This window comes from Meles meles, chromosome 15 (assembly GCF_922984935.1).
Source record: "Meles meles chromosome 15, mMelMel3.1 paternal haplotype, whole genome shotgun sequence".
NCBI lineage: Eukaryota > Metazoa > Chordata > Mammalia > Carnivora > Mustelidae > Meles > Meles meles.
The window spans coordinates 54,199,162-54,221,423 of NC_060080.1; the positions used below are offsets into that span (position 1 = coordinate 54,199,162).

At 41.9% G+C, this 22,262-nt stretch overlaps 1 protein-coding gene across 12 annotated transcripts in view; it reads left to right on the top strand.

Moving 5' to 3' along the window:
• LOC123925575 (AP2-associated protein kinase 1) overlaps positions 1–22,262 on the top strand; it is a 172,342-nt gene that overhangs the window by 129,401 nt on the left and 20,679 nt on the right. For 3 of the 12 annotated variants that reach the window (XM_045978901.1, XM_045978907.1, XM_045978910.1), the window contains 5 exons: positions 270–502; positions 1,794–1,969; positions 4,099–4,203; positions 9,196–9,291; positions 21,140–21,241. In XM_045978901.1, the coding sequence (XP_045834857.1) occupies positions 270–502; positions 1,794–1,969; positions 4,099–4,203; positions 9,196–9,291; positions 21,140–21,241 (712 nt within the window). The remainder of the gene's footprint in view (positions 1–269; positions 503–1,793; positions 1,970–4,098; positions 4,204–9,195; positions 9,292–21,139; positions 21,242–22,262) is intronic. The other 9 variants (XM_045978904.1, XM_045978911.1, XM_045978913.1 and 6 more) reach the window with 5 other exon arrangements.

Sequence of the window (22,262 nt, forward strand, 5' to 3'; positions counted from 1 at the left end):
ATGCTCTGGGCTGTATTGTGTATGGCTGCTCTGTAGAGGATTGCTGATGAAGACGGAAATTTATGTCTAAGCATCAGATAAACACCATGCCGTCAGTCCCACAGTTGGAGCTCAGATTGTCCAAAACTGCTTTTTTCTTTCTTGGTGCTCTTGGTAAATTCAGCCACTTGAATCCCGTGTTAACTGTCATGTGGCATTTTTTATTATGCTTGTCTGTTTGCTTTTCCTTTCCCTTTTTGAAACACTTGCCATTTCTTTTTTTTTCCTAGCAGATTCAAGCCCCAGTAAGACAACAGCCAAAGGTTCAAACAACCCCACCTCCTACCGTCCAGGGGCAGAAACTCGGATCTCTCACTCCTCCCTCATCCCCCAAAACCCAGCGCGCTGGGCACAGGCGGATTCTCAGTGACGTGACCCACAGTGCCGTCTTTGGGGTCCCTGCCAGCAAATCCACCCAGCTGCTCCAGGCAGCTGCAGCTGAGGCCAGCCTCAATAAGTCCAAGTATGTGGTGCTTCCCCTTTCTCTTTTTCACTTGTGTCGGCCAGGGCTGCTGTGGGCCACTGCTGTGTAATTCCCTGCGTCTGTATGTAGAGGGGCACGGGTATATATATAAAGGTACGTCTGTGTCTGTGTTCATTCAGAAACTGAATTTGCCTGTAGTACATAGACCATACTGATCTTCAGAAATAATTTCTTACTTGCTTTACTGTTTCCATTCTCTCATCCATTCCATGTTCCACAGAGTATTTTTTAAAGTCTTAGTCTGACCAACCGTCTCCATGATAAAGATCTTTCCTTGGCTCCCCATTGCCAGTGGAATAATATCTAAACTCATTGGTTAACAGACCAAAGACTGTTGTATCACATTGGTGGATGTGTCATTCTCTGTCTTTGTGGCCACGTTGTTCATCCTGTGCCCTCTCCCTGAACTACCGCTCTCCTGGTCCACCTAGGAAATGCTTATTTATTCATCAAGATCAATGTCAGAGGTTCCCTTTTCTCTGACCTCTTAGGTGTCATATATAAATTTGTCTGAACCTTTTTGGAGATGTATCCCATTATATTATCATTATTCATTTGTATATCCTGCTGACCTAGCCTGCAGATTCCTCCGAGACGAGGACCATGTCCTAACCATTGTAAATCCAGTGACGGGCTCTGTGCCTGAAGTAAAGTAGATTGCAATGAGCGTTTACTAGGTGAATGCAATTTCGGACCCTCAGCTTTCTTGGAACCATGGACTCTAAAGTTACAACTCTTGAAGTTGTTAGTTAAATGCAAAAGGCATCGAGAGAGACTTTAGAAGAAAATTGGGCAATGATACCCAGAAACACAAGATATTGCTGTCTTTATTTCTCCTTAACTTTGATGGTGACCGCTCACGGCAGCCCTTCATTTTCTGTGTGCTAGATCCTGACAGATGGGAGGCAGCCTGAAAAGGCTTCAGTCCCAGCCAGCCTGGGGGCAGTCATTGTGGATGTTATGGCAGGGGCCACAGGAGGCACAAGCCTCGGAACAGGTCGCTTTGGGATTCTGGATTGTGAAAGGACTGGTAGAGGAGACCAAAAATCTAAGCTAGAGGTTAAAGAAGTAGTGGGAGACAGTGGATCATGAAGGAAAGGGAGACATTTATTTCACACGGTGATAAAAGTTATCTGTGGAAACTGTCCAGTTGCCATGGAAAGCCCTTTCAGAAAACTATTGCAGAGAAGAATGGTTTGACTCAGAAAACAATTTGATCTCAAAACAAAGAGAAAGTAGATTAACCCTTTTTTAACTCTTCATTTCGTGGGGGTGGGAACCTACATAGGTCTGCAACCACCACTCCATCAGGCTCTCCTCGGACCTCCCAGCAAAACGTTTATAATGCTTCAGAGGGTTCTACGTGGAATCCCTTCGATGATGACAATTTCTCCAAACTCACAGCTGAGGAACTGCTGAACAAGGACTTTGCCAAGCTGGGGGAAGGTGAGCAATGGGTGCCGTTCTGTGATTCTTAAACCCTGACTTTAGAGGAGTATGTGTTTGAAAATGTAGGGTTAGGTCTTTCCTCCTCAAAGTCTTGATCTGAAGTTTAAGTGAAAACTGCTTTGAATGTTTACCAGAGCACTGACATCTTTTCATCCATAGGAACTCCTGGCCTGTTGTGGGTGGTGGTAAGGAGAGTGGGACACTTTTAGGAAAGATTTGGTGGCACAAACCAGGATGATGCTGTCAGGCATGGTCGTTCCTTGGAGGAGTGTGTTAGTTTTCTTGTCCTGTGTGTGTTTATTGTCCCAGAAGGCTGTAACTGCTTACCCAGAAGAGAGTGTGCCCTCACATGAACTTTGAATCTTTGACTGTGGTCAGAGTTCTGTAGTACTACTGTTGATGGACTGTGGAGAGGTGATCAAATAGAAGGTACCATTTCTACTCTCAAAAACCCAGAGTCGAGGAGTGCTGGTAGGTTAAGTGTCCAACTCTTGATCTCAGTTAATGTCTTGATCTCAGAGTCATGAGTTCAAGCACCGCACTGGATGCCACACTGGGTGTGGAGCCTTCTTAAAAACAAAACAAAACAAACAAAAACTCCCACAGTCTGTTTTGGAAGGTGGGACTCGTACACACAGACACACATGCACGCTTTGGAAAACAACAGCATGCCCCGGGAAAATTATTCAAAAAGAATACCTAGGCATTAGATAATGGTAAATTATTAATATATATATATTACTAATATAAATGGTAAATAATTAGATAAGGGTAAAGGAATGATCAGAACTGAGTGAATGATATGAACTTCAACCATATCTTTTTTAACTTTTTTAACTTATGTTAATCTCTTTTAACTTTATTTCATAGATATCTTTTAAAAATTTGTATTACTTTCTTATGTTTTAAACAAAAGATAGGATATAGGATTTAACTCTGACAGACAACTAACTCACTGTCAAATTATGCCAGTTATTGTTCTAGAATAAATAGAAATACCTTTGTGGGTGTTGAAAATGCTAGTATTTTTTTTTTAAGATTTTTATTTATTTATTTGACAGAGAGAGATCAGAAGTAGGCAGAGAAGCAGGCAGAGAGAAAGGGGGGAAGCAGGCTCCCTGCTGAGCAGAGAGCCCGATGCGGGGCTCGATCCCAGGTCCCTGAGATCATGAACTGAGCTAAAGGCAGAGGCTTAACCCCTGAGCCACCCAGGTGCCCGAAAATGCTAGTATTTTTGCACTTAAGAGACTCCCAGGTTTTAAAGTTCTTATGTCTATTTTTCATAATTTCCGGTCTCTCTTCTATCATGTTAAACTGCTACCATTGTGCCTGTCCCTCGTCACATCTCCTGCTGTTTCCCCCACACTCCCTTCTCATGTGCTCTCCTCAGCTGTTTCCAACATGGAAAACAGATTGGCAAACTCAGTAGTATTTTATAAAAACAGATAGATTCAAAGTAAGGACTGGAGGCATTCTGCCTGAGTAATGTCCTTGAGCTTTTGGGCGTTAGCTCCAGCCGTCTCTTTTGTTGCTTTTTTTATTCATTTATTTGAAAAAAAATTTAATTGCGACAAATATACAGGGATGCCTGGGTGGCTTAGTGGGTTAAGCATCTGTCTTGCGCTCAGGTCATGATCCCTGGGTCTTGGGATCGAGCCCCATGTTGGGCTCCCTACTGAGCTGGGAGCATGTTTCTCCCTCTCCCTCTGTGCACCCCCCGCCCCATTCTCTCTCTCTCTCTCTCTCTCAGATAAATAAATAAAATACTTTAAAAAATTATGATAAATAAACATAACATAAACATGAACTTTTGAACCATTGTCAAGTGAACAGTTCAGTAGTGTTAATTCCACACACATCGTTGGGCACCCAATCTCCGGAACTCCTTCCATCCTGCAAAACCCATGTGCTGTCTTTGATTCTTAAAACTTGTTTCCTTTTCTCAGCTGTTGTCTCAGTTACTGCAGTGATTGGACAAGGGCCTGTGAACGGCTGAGGTATTGCCTTGAGGCAGTGAAAGGATTCCAGTCGAGAAGTCAGTTCAGAAGGTGCCCTCCACCTCCTGCCTGTGTGTGTGCATCATGGGGTTCTGCTGGAATGAACTCAGTGGTATTTTGTCCCTCCAGGCAAACATCCTGAGAAGCTCGGAGGCTCCGCTGAGAGTTTGATCCCAGGCTTTCAACCGACTCAAGGTGATGCTTTTGCCACTCCCTCGTTTTCCGCTGGAACCGGTTAGTATAGCCAATGCCTGAAACACGGGGCTCACAGCCGTTGCCTCCACAGTTTCCATCCCACAGATAACTGTGGCACACCAGTGAGCCCCAGATCTTGGTGCTAACGTATATTTTCTCTTATTCAGAAGATTTCCAACATAAAAGGTAGGGAAAAAGAAATACCTAGAATCATTCTGAATCAAAATGACAGAATGATGTGTCAATAATATACAGGATTTATTCTCTCTAGTTCACACACATACTTTAAGCAAATATTTCTGAATTTAAGAACATTACTGCTAATCTCTTGTAATTGCTTAGATCTTTGGAACGGCTTGAAGAATCCTAATTAGATGTTCTATCCTCTATCCAAGATTCTTCTGAGCTGTTTCTGTGTGTGTGCGTATGTGTGTGTGTGTGTGTGTGTGTGTTTACAGGGAGAGGGAGATATCTTTTTAAATTAGGCCTTTTTTTAAATTAAAGAAGTAATAGTAAAAAACTAATTTTCTCCTTTATTAATAAAAATGATACGTAGTCAACTATATTTCAATTAAAATTTCTTAAAAATGAGAGAAAATTATACATATTTATTACACAAAAGTTAGTAATTTAACCAACTGAGCCCCTCAGGTGCACTAAAGGTTAGCAATTTATAGAAAAGCGTAGAGAAGGAAGTTAAAATCCCCATAATCTCACCATTAAGAAGTAGCACAGAAGTACCATTTGGTGTCTGTTACTGACATTTAACCTTTTTAGGGTCACATATATCTTCATGAACGTAATGAAAGTTTACAGATCTTCTTCTCCATGAAAATAAATGACCACAATTTTGTACATAATTTTTGGACTCAGCTTAAGACCTTAATGTACATCTTTATAGTCCTATTTTAAAACCAAATTTTCTTGCTTACTACGTCTGGCACATTTCCCACATCATTAAAGAAGCTCTTAAAAGATAAATTATAAAAGATCTGCATTAAATGGCTTCATATGGATTTGTCATAATGTATCTAAGTAACCTCTTTTTTTTTTTTAAGATTTTATTTATTTATTTGACAGAGAGAGAGATCACAAGTAGGCAGAGAGGCAGGCAGAGAGAGAGGAGGAAGCAGGCTCCCTGCGGAGCAGAGAGCCTGATGCGGGGCTCGATCCCAGGACCCCGAGATCATGACCTGAGCTGAAGGCAGCGGCTTAATCCACTGAGCCACCCAGGCGCCGCTAAGCAACCTCTTTTTTTAAACATTAATTTGGTTTCAGTGTTTTCCTGTTAAAATTCCCTCAGCAACCGATATGAGGTTTTGAGTATAAATATTCCTTGTAGATAGGAATTTGATATGCTTCCAAAATTGATCTTTTTAATTTTATTAATTTCTGATTTTAACCTTATATATTTTTTCTTCCTGCCTTCTTTAGATATGTTAGTACTTTCTCTAACATCATAAGTTTATTTCTTATTGGATCTTTGGCTGTCATTATATGATATCCTTTATAGTTTCTTCAAGGTAACCTCTAGATTATTTGTTAAATCAAAAGATACATGTCTTCTAAGGCTTTTGGTGCATATTTCTAAATTGCTTTGTCAATACTAAGAGGAGCACAGTAAAATTTTAAAAATTTCTTCTTAAAAATGTACTGAAAGTATTTAGAGTTTTTCTGCTGCTATAACAGTGATTTTCAATCAGCATGAGAGTGGGGAGAAAGGCTTATAATCTGCTTAGAAGTCTTGTCCACAGATATTTCAGTATTCACTTTGCTTCTGTCTTTCATGGTCCACCCCACCCTGACCTTTGAGGATTACAGTTTTATTAAGAGTGCTTTCTAATAGGTTTGTGTTTCCCTTATCAGAAAAAAACTGAAATTTTAATCATATCCTATAATTCTTCATATGATATAAATCTTGATATGATAACCTCAGTTATTAATTTAATTAATTGGATTCGCCAGTGTTAACAACAGAGTTCCCTACACATTTTCCATATATTCCCAGTTTCAGTGCTTATAATTCCTACTTATCACGTGTTTTGTTGTTTGTCTATATGTTTTTTTTTAGGATTTATTTATTTATTTTATTTATTTATTTGACAGAGATCACAATTAGGCAGAGAGGCAGGCAGAGAGGGGGAGAAGCAGCCTTCCTGCTGAGCAGAGAGCCTGATGCAGGGCTCGATCCCAGGACCCTGGGATCATGACCTGAGCCGAAGGCAGAGGCTTTAACCCACTGAGCCACCCAAGTGCCCTGTTTATTTATTTTAGAGAAAGGTGGGGGGGCAGAGGGAGAGAGAGAAAGAGAGTGTCTTAAGCAGACTCCTCACTGAGCACAGAGCCTGATACAGGGCTCGATCCCATGAACCTAAGACTAGGACCTGAAAGGAAGCCAGGAGTCCATCGCTTCTCAGCCTTTTGGCTAAGATCAAGTGGAAACCAGGAGTCCAACACTCAAATGATTGCACTGTCCACGTGCCCCTGTATGAACTCTTCTTAAAACAGTTTTTATTTTTGTTTCAGCCTCTTCTCCCCCTTTATGCTTGAGTAGAGTTACGACAGTAATAACAGTGAACATACACTGAGCTCTTGCTACATGCTAATAATATTAGCCCACTGGTTAAGTGCTTTTTTATGCATTATCTCAGGTGGTCCTTAAAACAGCCCTCAAGGGGTGCCTGGGTGGCTCAGCTGGTTAAGCGTCTGCGTTTGGCTCAGGTCATGGCCTCAGAATGCTAGGATGGAGCCCGCATCCCCCACATCCAGCCCCTGCTTGGCAGGGTGTCTGCTTCTCCCTCTGCCCCTCCCCACCTTGTGCTCACTCTTGTGCTCTTTCTCTCCCTCTCTCTCAAATAAATACAAAAATCTTAAAAAAAAAAAAAAAAACACCAAAAAAACAAAAAAACAGCCCTTGAGATGTTAAGTGACCTGCCGAGGTCACATCTGGAGAATGACAGAATAGAGAGTTGTACCTGAGCAGCCCAGCTCAGAAGCTGTAGTCATACCACATCCCAAGAGTCTTTGTAAATCAGTGACACGACAATTTTTTGAACATTATAAAACATCTTCAGATTTTTTTCGTCTCACCCAGCCTTTTTTAAAACAGACATTTTGTATTTTTCCTTCTTTCTTGTTTGTGGTATAAACTTTTGTATGTGCAACACTTTTATTTTTTATAAATGAAAGAAAATTACATCTAAATCCCAGAAATTAATATGTCCTCATTTGTATGAAGTATAGGATAGCTTCATTTTCTAGGAGTTTTCTAATCAAGCTCAGACTGTTCACTGATTTTAAACCTTCTGATCAACCAAGGAAGGAAATAAACAGGAAATTTGGCAATGAGTCACAGAGAATGACAGAAGGGTTATTTAAAACATTTTTATGGTAAAAGCTGCAAAAATGTTGATGAACTATGTCCATATGTTGGAATAGACATTTAAAACTTGAGATTGTCCCTCTTTATTTTAGATATTTTTCTGTTAAGTTATACACATTCTTTTGTGCAATTTTGGAAAAATGACCAAAAGCCCAAAGAAACAAGATAAGAGAACTCACAATCCCACCCAGTCAGAGAGGAAAACATTGCCGACATTTTACAATATTTATGTCAGTAATTTTATCTCTGTATATATTTCTGTAAAGGTGAATATATCCAGTTTTATGATTCTTTCTTTTTCTTTTAATGTATTTCATTGTGTCTCCTTTGAAAAATATTTGAGATTTTAAGAGCAGTGATTTTTGCCCTTCTCTTCCTCCATCTATCTTTAAAGAAGCTTCATCAAAAACCCACTTTAATAAATAACCTTCTCAAAATGACAAAATTGTAGACACTGAGAACAAATTAGTGGATTCCAAGGGAGTAGGGACTGGAGTAAGGAGTGGGTATGATTAGGAAGGAGAACAGCAAGGGAGTTCGGTTTGATGGAACAGTTCTGTGTCATTGTCACGGTGGTGCTTGTGCTGACCTATACATAGGATCTGATTGCAAAGAACCACACACACACAGGCGAGCGCCTGTGAAAACTGGGTCATTTTCTACTTAACAGTATTGTAGCAGTGTCAGCCGTACTGTCCTATAGAGGGAAAAGATCGCACCATGGAGGGAAGCTGGTCAGAGCTTCCCAGGACTCTCTGTAGAGCAGATTCCTGTGATCTCATGATTATTTAAAAATAAAAAGTTTTAAAAAAATCTATAGAAGGTAAAATGAGACTTTAACTAAAGAACAAGTGAGTATTAAAATACAGTAAATTCTTTAAATGTAAAGAATGGGTAAATAGAAAACCAGCAAGCCTGGGTTCTGACCTCAGGTCTGGTGGCAGACCTCTGGCTAGCCTCTTAACTTCTGGGCTTCATTTTCTTTTCCGTAAAATAAGAAAACTGTGCTAGAAAATCCTAAGACCCCTTCAAGCCCTGATATCCCACAGGGTGTTTAGATTTCTGTACATCAGCGAGTTTGCCAAGTGTAGAATGAGTGTCACTGATGTTAGATGTAGTCCAGAAGTTAGGGCTTGTCTAACCTTGCAACAGATAAGACTCCTGTTTCTGTTTCTGTCTGTGTCTGTCTGCCTAGCGCTGTAATAGACATTCGGTGATACAGTGACCCCAGGATGGTAGAGGGCACACTGAAGCACCTATACCTCTGTGTTCTATTACAGAGCAGACGGTGTTTGTTTATATGCCATAGTGTGTGATACAGACAATAGTTACTATAGGAATTCTGGAAGAGACCACTACAGGTTTCCACACAAGGAAGAAGTGGACTCAGGTATAGGAGTAAACTAGTGTTACCATCGATTGCATCTTTGAGTATGTTGTAAGGACCAGATTGTATCTCTTACACATATTTTGCCATTACACTGGTTATAATCACTCATCCCTCTTTACGCTGCCTTTGAGTTCAGATTTACTCTATAATTTGAGCTGTTGGGTTGCTGGATGGTAAATTCATCTAGATTTACTTGATGTTTTCTGCTTTTCTCTTTTTTTCTCTCCTTGACCTTTTCTTCCCCTCCAACCAACTCCAGCTGAAAAAAGGAAGGGTGGGCAGACTGTGGATTCTAGCCTCCCACTTCTAAGTGTTTCTGATCCTTTCATTCCTCTTCAAGTACCTGATGCACCAGGTAGGTAAATAGAGCTGATCTGAGGTTAAGCAGCTTGATTCTTATGTCCCAGGGTCTCGTGAGAGTTGTTTAAACACTCCATAAAAAGGACGTGAATTCCAAGCCCTAGTAATAGGTGCTGTTATATATTTTTTGATTATGAAAACAGCCTGTGTATTAGAGGGAACATTAGTCCAATATGATTATAACATGTTGGGGGACACCTATAAGCATGTGATAGAAGGAACGAAATGCTAATAGTGGTTAGTATGATGATTAGATTACTGGTGATTTTCTGTCCACTTCCTATTTTCCTATAATGTGCTTTTATTTTATAAATAAAAGTTAAAGGGAACGTGAGTCAGGAGACTCAGGTTCCCTTCCTGGCACTTGTACTATCTGAAAACCTTCTGGGCTTGACTCTTCATCAGTGAAGTGATTTGGACTGAATGAGTTTGAATATGCCTTTAGGCCTCATATATCCTGATTTTTAAGTGAGCAGTCTAAAAAAAAGTAAGAAATTGTTAGTGTGTTCTGATTGAAATAGCTTTTGAAACAAGGGTTGGATGCTTTCTCTTCGGGGTTCATGGATGCCAGTGATTTCTCTCCCTATTCTCCTCCCCATCCTTTTGGGGGTGGAGTGAGGGAGCATGATGTGAGACACAGAAGCTACCCTTTCTCTTTTCTATCAGTCCTTTTGAAAAAGCAAATAGATCCAATGCTTTAGAAGCATCTAGCCGCCATTTTGTTCCTGATAGTTTTTCTTTTTCTTTCCTTCTTTTTTTTTCCCCCCATTCTTACCCCTGCCTATTCTTGGTTTTAAACTAATAGGATCTGTTTGGTTCTTCTTCTGTCCCAGAATGTTAAAAGTATTTGGCTGACTCAGGATTAGAAGTGATTGTGATCCTTGTACCCTCTACTTAGTAAGACAGACTGTAGCAAGGGTACCATGACAGTTTTTATTTCTTTGACAGTTTGTTGACCCTCCTTAGGGGAAGCAAAAACTTGTCTTGATCCGGTAGTATTGTGTAACTTTACAGCTTGCTGGACCTGGATGTAGGTCAGAAATACCTAAGGTCACTGAGGAATGATTCAGCATTGGATAGTTAAAGGAAGGAGAAGAAAGGAATCAAGGAGAGGCCCTTTTCTCTCTTGTATCGTTCAGGTATGCCTGGCAGGACCTAGACAAGCCAGTTTCTAGCAGAACATTGGAAAGGTATGGACTGCAAACTGACACCCCTCAGGGTTCTTGCCCTGCTTTTTCCCAGATAGCCCATGAGCTGTGGATGCTGGAAGGGTGGCCTCTTGACACAGGCCAGCAGATGAGGGTCCACAGGCGAGTGGCTGTCCTCTGCAGCTCTCGCAGGTGCCCTTAAGATCAGGGACAAGGAGCCGGGCACACATGCCAGGTGGCTCAGGATATCAGCTCCTGGTTGTAGGGATGAGTTGTGAAGAGTTGTGAAGATGAGCCTCGGAGGCATCGGAGGTAGCTGGCTGCCATCCTACCTCCCTTATTGTCATCGTTCCTGTCTCCTGATCCTCCGTATTTCTCTCATTCTGGGGGATTCCTGTTAAAGTGAATACTTTAAAGTGAAGTGTACTGGTGTACACTTCAATACCAATTAAGCCATGGTCCCTCTTGGTTTTAATGGGAAATGTGTTAAAATGGAACATTCTAATAAGAGAATTTCAGGGGTTTCTTACCTGCTTTATGATCTATCAGGCCAGACTCATCTGAAAACATAAATTAGACATGTCACTCCTTTGTGCCCCAGTGAATTTACATATCACTGAACTTAAAATCCAGACTTCTTATCATGACCTGAAAGGCCCTAACTAATCTGGTTAGCTCTCTGGCTACCCCTCTAACCTGAGCTCATAGTATTCTTTTCTTGAGTCTTTCCTCCAGCAGGTGAGGCTTGTTCCCACCTCAGGGCCTTTGCCTATGCTGTTAACTCTGCCTGGGAAGCTTTCCTCTGTCTCTTTTCCTTCTTGTCATCTGACATTTGGGTCTCTGCTTAAATGCTATCTTCTCAGGCCCATTGTGTTCCTAAAGCACTCTTGGTCACACTTCCTGGCCTTTTTCTTCAAAGCACTTACTATGACATTGTAAGTGCTTAGTTCACTTTCTGTCTTTTCCCACCAGGATGCCAGTGTCCTGAAGGAAGGACCTTGCTCTGTGATCCAGCATTGCTTTGCCAGTACTAAGAACACTTAGAGTTGGCACTCAATAAATATTTGCAGATTGGATGAATGAGCAAAGTAAAATGTGAGACTGAAAGGCTCACGGTGCCCCCATTGCTCTCCGTTTCTGTCCCCAGCTCCCAAATACCAGACAACGGGCTGCATAGCCTTCCCTCCGTGCCCCTGCCAACTCCCAGCCAGGCCTCCAACCACTCTTTGAGGACGAGTAAATGAAGGCACAGCCCACAGTGTCATGAGGCTGCCAAACCCCAGAGTGGAAGTAGTAGCTAGGCTTAGCAAATCCTTCAGCTCCAACCCTTCCTGGAGCCCTCCAGAATTTAGACTGAGCAGGGTGTATTGCCTCTGTGTCCGACTATTGTATGTACTATAACATTCAGCCTATATACATCATTCAGTTCCATAGCCTCTTTATCCAAGGATGTGGATATGATATAACTAGGATTGCCCTACAGGCTTCCTGGCCATCTTGAAATGTCTGACTGAAGAAAGGCCTGAGAGTTTAGGGTCTCTGAGACCTCAGCATTGTCTCTGGGACAATGGCCAGTTTGTCTCCCCGCCCCGCCCCACCTCCTGCCCCACTAAAGTACCCGGTTTGTCACTAGCCCCAGCCCACCGTGGACACCAGTCCGGCTCTTTGGTCCATTTGTTTGTTCGTTTTGCTTATATTCTTACCTCTACACTCCACCTTCCTGATTGTGAGTCATGAAAACTTAATCTCCTGACAGCTATCTGCCTTTTAATGACTTGAACATTTTAGTTTATGCTTTTAAAATGTTCTCATGTATAATTTCCTTTGATCCTACAAAGAATATCGACGGTGGGTATGTCAAGTAAAATTCATCTTCTTGGGGGGGTAGGTGAGGCCCTGGGGCTACTGTGACAGGTACTGCTGTATACACTCCTTTTTGTGGCCATTGGGCGCCCAGCAGCGAAGGTTTCCTTGTCTGGAGATCAGCAAGGCCTTCGATTGGAGAGCTCAATTTGAGGTTTAGGGAAATACAAAAATGGGTTTGAACTTAAAAGACTTACGTTCTACCTGTATAGTAGCTTGGTGATTTTGATCAAATCTCTTAAACTCTGTGTTCCCCTCAAAATTGGTGCCATTAAAACCTACCCCATGGAGTGGCCTGTGAAGTTCAGATGAAAGCATGTGTTTGGAATTGCTTTGTAAACTTTAAATTAGTATAAAGATAGGAAAAGATATAAAAAGATAGGTGTAATAGCTTTGGTTCTGGGTCCTCATTCCCTGTGGGGCAGTCCTACTTATGATAAAGTCTTAGGCAATGATATTTCCCTTTTACAGAAATTAAACTTGCTCTAGAACCTTTGACCTTTGCACAACCGAGAGCCGTTGAAGTAGACTTTCTTGATATAATGATTATTAAACTGTGGGTAAAGGGAACTGAATAATTGAATTTGTTTGGGTTTTCTTAAAGGAGCATTTCTATTGTCCAAAGAATCACAAAACAAATTTTCTTAGAAAATCTCTCATATATATATGGAATCACAGCTGTAAGCATTTGTATGCTCATAGAGCTGCCAAATGAAGCCTACCTCTGGTGAGTCGCAAAGTATTTCACTGATGCCCATGTGCTGTGTGTATTCATTTATTTTGCCTTCTATTTGTGTCAAAGAACAGATAAACTGTAGATGGTACCAAATTTAAAACGTGGTAGAAGAGAGTGGGGAATTTTCCCTGAGCATGGACTGAACGATTTAATCTTTTGTTTTTTATTTATTTATTTATTATTATTATTTTTTAAATTTTATTTATTTGACAGAGAGCACAAGCAGGTAGAGTAGCAAGGAGAGGGAGAGGGAGAAGCAGGCTCCCGGCTGATCAAGGAGCCCGATGTGGGGCTCGATCTCAGGACTCCGGGATCATGACCTGAGCTGAAAGCAGTTGCTTAACCAACTGAGCCACCCAGGTGCCCCTTTTGTTTTTTTTTTTAAATGGTAAAATGTATATAACACAAAATTTACCATTTTTTAAAGTGGCACTGGTACATTACAGTCCATCCACAAAACTTTTTTATCTTGCAAAATTAAAACTGTCTACCTGTTAAACAGTAAAATTCTCCTTCCTGCAGCCCCTGGCAATCCCCATTCTACTCTCTGTCTCTATGAATTTGACTGCTCTACATACCCTTACATAGGTGGACTCATATGGTATCTGTCGTGTTACCACTGGCTCATTTCACTTAACGTCCTCACGGTTCATCCATGTTGAACCATGTGTCAGAATTGCCTTCCTTTTTAAGGCTGAGTCATATTCCATTGCATGTACATAACCACATTTTGTTTATCCATTCACCTTTGGCCACTTGGGTTGTTCCAGATTTTGGCTCTTGTGAATAATGCTTCAGGAACATGGGTGTGCAAATGTCTCTCCAAGATCCAAGATTTTGGGGGCTTATATATCCAGAAATTGCTAGATCCTATGGTAAGTCTATTTTTTGTTGAGGGATCACTGTATTATTTTCCATAGCAACTACATCTTTTTACTTCTCCTCTAACAGAGGACAAGAGTTTGAGGGAGAGATTTTCAGAGCCACTCCTTAACACTGATCTCTCAACATCAGTGTTCCACAAGACTAAGCAAGAATGCATTAGTTGCCCCATGAGAGCTGCTTCCTAGAATCAGCAGCTTCTAAAAACTGTGCCTCCTGGTTTATGGCACTTCATTGTCTCTTAGAAAGTATGCAAGAGAAGATGTGTTTTTTACTGGTTTGTTGTCAAGATAGACTTTCCTCCCAGAGCTGTTTGCCTGGCATCTTCCTCACTTCCAGCTGCTGGTTTGGGATATTTGGGATATTGAAATGTCCAAGGTTGAACACCGCTGTGTCTTTGCTCTGGAAAGATTCTCTTTCTGCAGATTCAGTTCCCTGAAATGAAGTTGGAAGGGGCCATGGTGGTTGACTTTGGCTTCCAGCTTGCAGATGTTACAGACAGTTTAGTGTCTAGTTTCTTAAAGATAGGAACTATTTAAAGTGACTAGATTTTAAAAACAGGATCTCTCATCACAAGACTTCAGACAAGATGTAAATTCCCAAAGCCACAAAGCTGTAGCAATGAAACCATCTTTTTTGATGGGGCTGGCATCAAGCTCTTCCATGTTCGTTAGTTCAAGCTGCTCTACTCCTCGTGGTCTTACTCCTGATTAGGTCTGGAATGGTCCTTGAGCAAAGCCTTCCCCTTCTTAACCTATGTAATAAGCAGATACCTATCCTCTTTTGATATTTTGAAAGAGAGAAAACTCACAACTTGCAGTGTATCCCAGTCTCAAATCAGGAAGCAGTTTTTGCTATCTAACCTTAGGTTTACAAAGGATTTATTACCTTCTTGCCTTGTGGTTGATATTTTCAGTAGCTAAGTCGTGAGAGAAACATAAGCGAATACTCTGGAATGGACTAATTCCTACCTCTTCCTCTCTTCCCCTAGTCCTCACGGCCACCTGACTTGTGCTTGAGAAGAGAGAGAGGGGTGCTCAAAAGTTCCTTTTTCCAAGTCCTCTCTTAATTTTTCAAAGTACTAACAATCTCCTTTATTTTTAAAATTTATTTTTATTTTTAAATATTTAAGAATATTTTATTAATTTATTTGAGAGACAGAGAAAGAGAGCACCAGAGTGGGGGAGGAGCAGAGGAAGAAGCAGACTCCCCACTACGCAGGAAGCCCAATGTGGGACTTGATCCCGGGACTCCAGGATCATGACCTGAGCTAAAGGCAGACCTGTAACCGACTGAGTGACCCAGCTGCCCTCCTTTATTTTTTTAAAAAGATTATATTTATTTTTATTTTTGAGAGAGAGTATAAGCTGGGGTGAGGGGCAGAGGGAGAAGCAGACTCCCTGCTGAGCAGCAAGCCTGATGTGGGACTCGATCCCAGGACCCTGGGGTCATGACCTGAACCAAAGGCAGACATGTAACCAACTGAGCCACCTAAGTGCTCCAGTCCTCTCCTTTGAGTGTGCTCTCAGTCTCCAGTGCCCAGGCTAACTCCTTCCACATCCACTTTGCTCCAGGGGTCCACCTTCTCAGTCTTCTCCCCGTGATTTCAGTGTTTTTCCATGCTCCTAACCAGACTCATTTTTATTTGGGAACCATAGAAACTTGAGAAAGAACCAAGTCTAGTAACAGGGATAGGCTAAGAAAATACCGCCAACAGGAAAACGGAAGCAGACAATTGTAAAAGAAGAGATATAAATTACCTTTAAATATAGGTTTTGTAAAAGTCCATCATGATGATGAATCCAGGAAGAGCCATTTATGAAACAATGAAATGCTGCAACGTCTGCCATCCACTTGGAAAGAGGGAAAACCCCACCACTTCATGCTTGATGGACATCTAAGGAAGCGTGGACCCACTCAGATCCTGCTCGTTTATTCTTTCCTTTTCTAAAAAATTATGCTAAGAGGCGCCAGGGTGGCTCAGTCAGTTGGGCGTCTGACTGGTGATTTATTTCTCTCTGTTAGACCACGCTGCCTCCTCTCACATTTCACTTTATTCAAAGAATTCTGCCTTTTCCTGATCTCATACCAAGACACGTGGGTAAAACCTGAAACTCTGCCCATTCTCACTCTAATCTCAGGCATCTGTGGCCTCATTAGATGTCAACAAATCATGAAATGCCCGGGAGAACTTGGTTGAGGTTTGGGATCTTAAAGAACACTTCCTGCACATGTTCCTAAATCTACCACCCCCTTCATGACACGTGGTCTCAGAGCGTCTTTCTGTAACTCTCAGCAGATAGAATTCCTAACATGAGTCATATCAAGGGCGGCCCGTGCTGCACGTGGAAGGCCTGCCGGCTGTGATTTAGAAACTCTCAGCCTCCTGTAGCCTTCCTTGTGCAGCCCATTACATCCTGTTCTCTGGTTCTTCACTTAAAGTGATCAAAAATGGGGGCGCCTGGGTGGCTCAGTGCGTTAAAGCCTCTGCCTTCGGCTCAGGTCATGATCCCAGGGTCCTGGGATCGAGTCCCGCATCGGGCTCTCTGCTCGGCAGGAAGCCTGCTTCCTCCTCTCTCTGCCTCCCTCTCTGCCTACTTGTGATCTCTGTCAAATAAATAAATAAAATCTTTAAAAAAAAAAGTGATCAAAAATGAGCAGTAATAGCTTGAGATGTGACTTCTTCTAAGAGCCTTCACTTTCTAAAGCAACCAAAACCTTAGTTCAACCAGAAGACTAAATCCGTAGTGTGTAGAAGGTCGGGGTCCTAGTCCTAGTTAGCTCTCTGGCTTACCTGGTATTAGCTCTCAGGTAGGCGGCTTTGACTTTCTGGAGCTGATTCCTTCATCTGTAAACAAGAAGGCTAATTGAGTAAGATCTGAGCCTCCTCCCAGGGCCAACATGTCTTTGCTAATTTGGCTGTTGTGCAGGGGGCCATGGCTCTGAGAAAAACCTGTTCTCCTATGTTGATGAACATAGGCAGACCCTGTAGGCAGCATATGGGGGAAACTGTGAAGTCAAGTCCGAGCTCTACCGTGTCCCATCTGTGGCTTTGGGCAAGTCACACAGTCTCTGTCTCCATCCTCCTCAACTCCATCCGTATTCCCAAACCCAGGTCTTTTTGTGACTAATGGATGAAAATGCTTGACATTGAACTCTACAAAGGGAAGTGATGACCATAGTTAGAATGGCTGCTGGGCACCCGCACTGAGTCGCTGGGAGTCTTCTGTCGCCTGGAGAGTGCTGGGCGTGGTGGGGTGGGGTTGCACACACTGTCTGTGCGCTCACTCTTAGTTCTCTGTCTGCTCCTGCTCCTCCCTCCCACGTGTCAGTATTCGAGGATTCTCGAGTAGCAGTGACCATACAGACTAGCTGTGTGAATTGCTCGTTACTTGAGGTTCAGTCAGAAGATAAGCCCCCTAATTTGGGCAACTTACCCCCTCCCCACCCTGTCTGTCACCACACGACGCACACATGCACACACGCACATGTACACACGTACTTTTTTTTTTTAACCCCCTCATGTTATCTTTTTGCTAATGGCTAATAAAAATACTCAGTTCTTACTGAAGTACCTGACTTTCCGGTTGACCCCCTCTTCCTCCCCACCTCCCTAATGAAGCAGAGATATGACGTAGGATATGAGAGGAAAATCTGAGAACTGGGGATACAGAGACTAAGAAGATACCTTCCCTGTCTTCAGTCCTTTTATAAGGGCTGCAAGAGAAGTAAGCGCAGAGTGGTCCAGAAGGTTCCCAATGTGGCAGGGAGGATCGGGAAAGGACCAGAAGAGATGATACTTGAAAGACCAGTACAGAAACGTGGTGGGAGGTATGTCCGTTGTACAGTTGAGGAAGTAAGGACAGAAGTTTGAGGACCCACCCCATGGTCGCAACTTCTCGCTGGAGAGGCTAGAATTCAGACTCTGCATTTGGGTAGCCCAAGCTTTTGCACCGAGATAAACTACTGTTTGAAAGATAAGCAGGTAATTTGGAGTTGTTACTTTCTATCCATTGCTTTGAGATTGTGATTGTGTGAGTGCTAAAAGTGAAAGAAGCAAATAATTACTTTCCTGTACATGAAAGCAGCTCTTTTTCGGAGTAAAACAAAAGCTAGTGTTCAGCATAATGAAGAATTAGACTTTTTGAGAAGAGCATCTTCTTTTTGCTGGTATGCTAAAAACTGTCACATTTTTAAACATCTTTTCTGCGAATAAGATGTTATGCATGATGCAAGATTAATGCTGATGTGATTATGCTTGGATATTTGGTCAGTACTCTGGGGTTTTCCCCACCTGCTGTTGAGAAGCTTCTTTTCCTCTCTCTTCCTTTCTTCAATATAAATACCAGGCGTAAATGAGAGAAAGTTAGCAGATTGTCACTTAACTCAAAGATATCCACATCCAAAGATGGTAAATTGATATCACATATAAAAATCTTTTTCTGCAGTGTGTTACTTGTACCAAAGCAAATTATCTTGCCAAGACACTAAAATCCATGATTTGGTTTTAGTCCCTCAACAAATACCAATTATGCCTTTATTTATCTTGATTCCCAATGGCCTAGAAGAACGCAGATTCATTAAAATGCTCTGTATACCGACTTGAACTTTAAGTCACTTCCTTTTCTCAGACACTTTCATTTTGGTTTTATCTTAATGGCATGTTATTTCTGTGATAGAAAAAAGAATGTCGGCAGGCTTTAACTGGGCAAGTGAAAGAGTTTATGTGGCCTCAACCTCTTACAAGTAAAAGGAGGTTGAGCTCTTAATTCCCTTCTTTGTGTAAGAGTCTATGATTCAGGATTTTGTTTCAAGTAATGCTCTCTACCTTTAATAAGTTGAAGATAAACACAGACTTGTTGATGGATCAAGGCTGAAAAAATCATGAAGAAATCTTAATGTGTGCACTTACCACACATTAAGTTATCGGGTGTGACAAATCTGGCAGCCTCTTCTATCCTTTTGTTTCCCAGCCGGAAGACATCAGAAGTAATCCGTCTTCAGGTTTAAGTGCATTTCATGAGATTTGACCATAGAATGATAAGTGTACCAGCTTGTCACAGGCTCTCAGTTGGCAGACAATAAATGATTGTTGAAGTTAACTTAGACATATTTTGATTCACTTGCTGAGTTACACAGCATTTCTAAATGCAAGTCCAAATTTTTTTTTTCAAAACTAAGCCCAGGAAGGGATATGAATGCATAAAGACTTATATACATATGTTTATGGCAGCTTTATTTTAATAGCTAAAAACTAGAAACAACCAAATGTCTTATCAACTGGTGAATGATTCAACAAAATGTGGTACATTCATACACTGAAACACTACACAGCAATAAAACTGAACAAACTTTGCAGCAATGTCCACAATTGCCAAACTGTGGAAAGAGCCAAGATAGCCTTCAACAGATGAATGGATAAAGAAGATGTGGTCCATATATACAGTGGAGTATTACAAAGCCACCAGAAAGGATGACTGCCCAACTTTTGCATCAACATGGACGGGACTGGAGGAGATTATGCTGAGTGAAAGAAATCAAGCAGAGAAAGTCAATTATCGTATGGTTTCACTTCCTTGTGGAGCGTAAGAAATAATAGCATGGAGAACATTGGGAGAAGAAAAGGAAAAGTGAAGGGGAGGATTCGGAGGGGGAGATGATATATGAGAGGGACCGTGGACTCCAAAAAACAGAGGATTTTAGAGGGGAGGGGGATGGGGGAATGGGTGAGCCTGGTGATGGGTATTAAGAAGGGCACGGATTGCATGGAGCACTGGGTGTTAGAAGTACACAATGAATCTTAGAACACTACATCAAAAACTAATGTATTATGTGGTAACTAACATAACACAATTAAAAAACAAAACAAAAACAACAAAACCACCACACTACTGGTACATGCCATGACAGGTAGGGATCTCAAAAGCATTATGTTAAATGAAAGACATCACGGGTACCTGGGTGGCTCAGTGGGTTAAGCCTCTGCCTTCGGCTCAGGTCATGATCCCAGGGTCCTGGGATTGAGCCCCGCATCAGGCTCTCTGCTCAGCATCCCTGCTTCCCCCCTCTTTCTCTGCCTGCCTCTCTGCCTACTTGTGATCTCTGTCTGTTAAATAAAGAAACAAAATCTTTTTTTAAAAAAACGAAAGACATCAGACAAAAGAGAATACCTACTCTATGGTTCCATTTATAGGAAATTCTAGAAAAGGCAAAACTATAGGGACAGAGAGTAGATCAGTTGTTGTCAATGTCTGGAGATAACAGGATGGCACTGACTAGAATAGGTACAAGGGTAATTTTGGGGATAATGGAAATGTGCCACATCATTTCAGCGGTGCTTACATGAATGTGTGCATTTATCAAAACTCAGCAAATTATACTCTTGAAATTGGTGACTTTTATTCAGTGTACATTGTACCTCAAATTTTTTCAACTTTTGATTTAAATTCCAGTTAGTTAACATACAGTCTGATATTAGTTTCAGGTGTAGAATTTAAGGATTCATCACTTATACACAACACCCAGTGTTCATCACAAGTGTCCTCCTTAATACCCAGCACCCATTTCGCCCTTCCCCCTCCCCTCCTCCTCCCCTCCAACAATCTTCAAGTTTGTTCTGTATAGTTAAGAGTCTGTTTTATGGTCTGCCTCTCTCTCTTTCTTCCCCCCCATGTTCATCTGTTTTGTATCTTAAATTCCACATGAGTGAAATCATACGGTATTTCTCTTTCTCCGACTGACTTATTTCACTTAGCATGATACCCTCTAGGTCCTCCATAGTGTTGCAAATAGCAAGATTTCGTTCTTTTTGATGGCTGAGTAATATTTTATTGTATACATATGTATGGACCACATCTTCTTTATCCATTCATCAGTTGATGGACATTTGGGCATGTGTCCCTTCAAATCAGTATTTTTGTATCCTTTGGGCAAATATTTATATCTCAAATTTTTAAAACAAACAAACTTAGGGCAGTATCTTGAATGACTTACAAAGTGACTACTTCACCTGGGGAAATCATCACTTTTAAATTTTGAACTTTGAAAGCTTATTTTTAATTAACAGTAAAAGATATTAACAGTCTTTGTTTTTATGATGAATTGATACAAAAGTTTGACCCCAAAATGTGTTTGTATAGAAAATGGTAAATGATCGACCTGCTTTAATATCTCACTGCATTTTTGCTTTCTCTTTGCCTCTCTGCCCAACCTAGAAAAACTAATTGAGGGACTCAAATCTCCTGACACTTCTCTCCTGCTCCCTGACCTCTTGCCTATGACAGACCCTTTTGGTAGCACTTCTGATGCTGTAATTGGTAAAGTCGTTGTCTCTGTTTCTTCAGTCCTGCATGATATATGTGTCTGTTTCAAGAACGATCACTAACTGGTTAGCAGATCCCCAGGGGATAGCCCTTCCGAGGAGTGGAAAGTGCCACAAAGCCTCCTTTAGTCTTATTTGCTGTCACCCCAAAGGAGGAGTTTCCTCTGCCTTCCCAGGACACCAAGTTACGTCTGCTTTGCCCGAGATGTCTAGAGGGACTTGTTTTTGAATGAGGAGGAATGGAAGAAATTCACCGTTAGTTACAAAAGCTTCATGAAGGAAGTCGGTTTCGAGCTGGGACCTTACCTTTAGCAGATTGTTCTTTAGAAGGCCCTGTATGTGCCACGTATCTGTAACGGGCAGCACTAGCCCAGCGGTGACAGGAAACACTTGCCCAGTGGTGAAACCCCACGAGTAGAATCCAGGCAAGGGGCTTGGTCCTCTCAGTTTGCTATTGCCCTGTGATCCTACAGCAGGGCAGGCGAGACGTACAAGATGTCAAGGTCCCCTGTACTCTGGGGCCCAAAGTCCTCAAGCTCAGAAAGGCCATGAGCCGAGAGAGAGGTGGGGGCCTCCAGCTGTGGGATGTCAGACAGTGTGAAAGACCTCCCCGCTACAGCAGGGAGTGGGATTTGAGATGGACTCGTGGCCTTTGCGAGGCACAGAGGACATCTGCCCCCAGGTTCATCCCTTAACAAAAGCAAAATTACCATAAGATATTATGATGCCTTTCAGCCTGTGTCTTCTGACACGGAAGAAATCCGCTGGGTGGCCCGTGTTCTACATTATCTGTAAAAACCAAGACTCACCAGGCCTCATCAGAGCGGTTAACCCTGCGCATGCATGCTCAGTCAGGGAAGCCCAGACAGCAGACATACAGTAACTTCTTGGGCTGCCCATCTTGCCAGAGACTGGCACTTGAGAGCCCCATAGAAGAAAGCCTCCACAGAATTGTCTAAAGAACCTTTTGACTCCTCTTCCCTTACCCTCTGTTCTCCTTTCTTAATGCTCTGTTA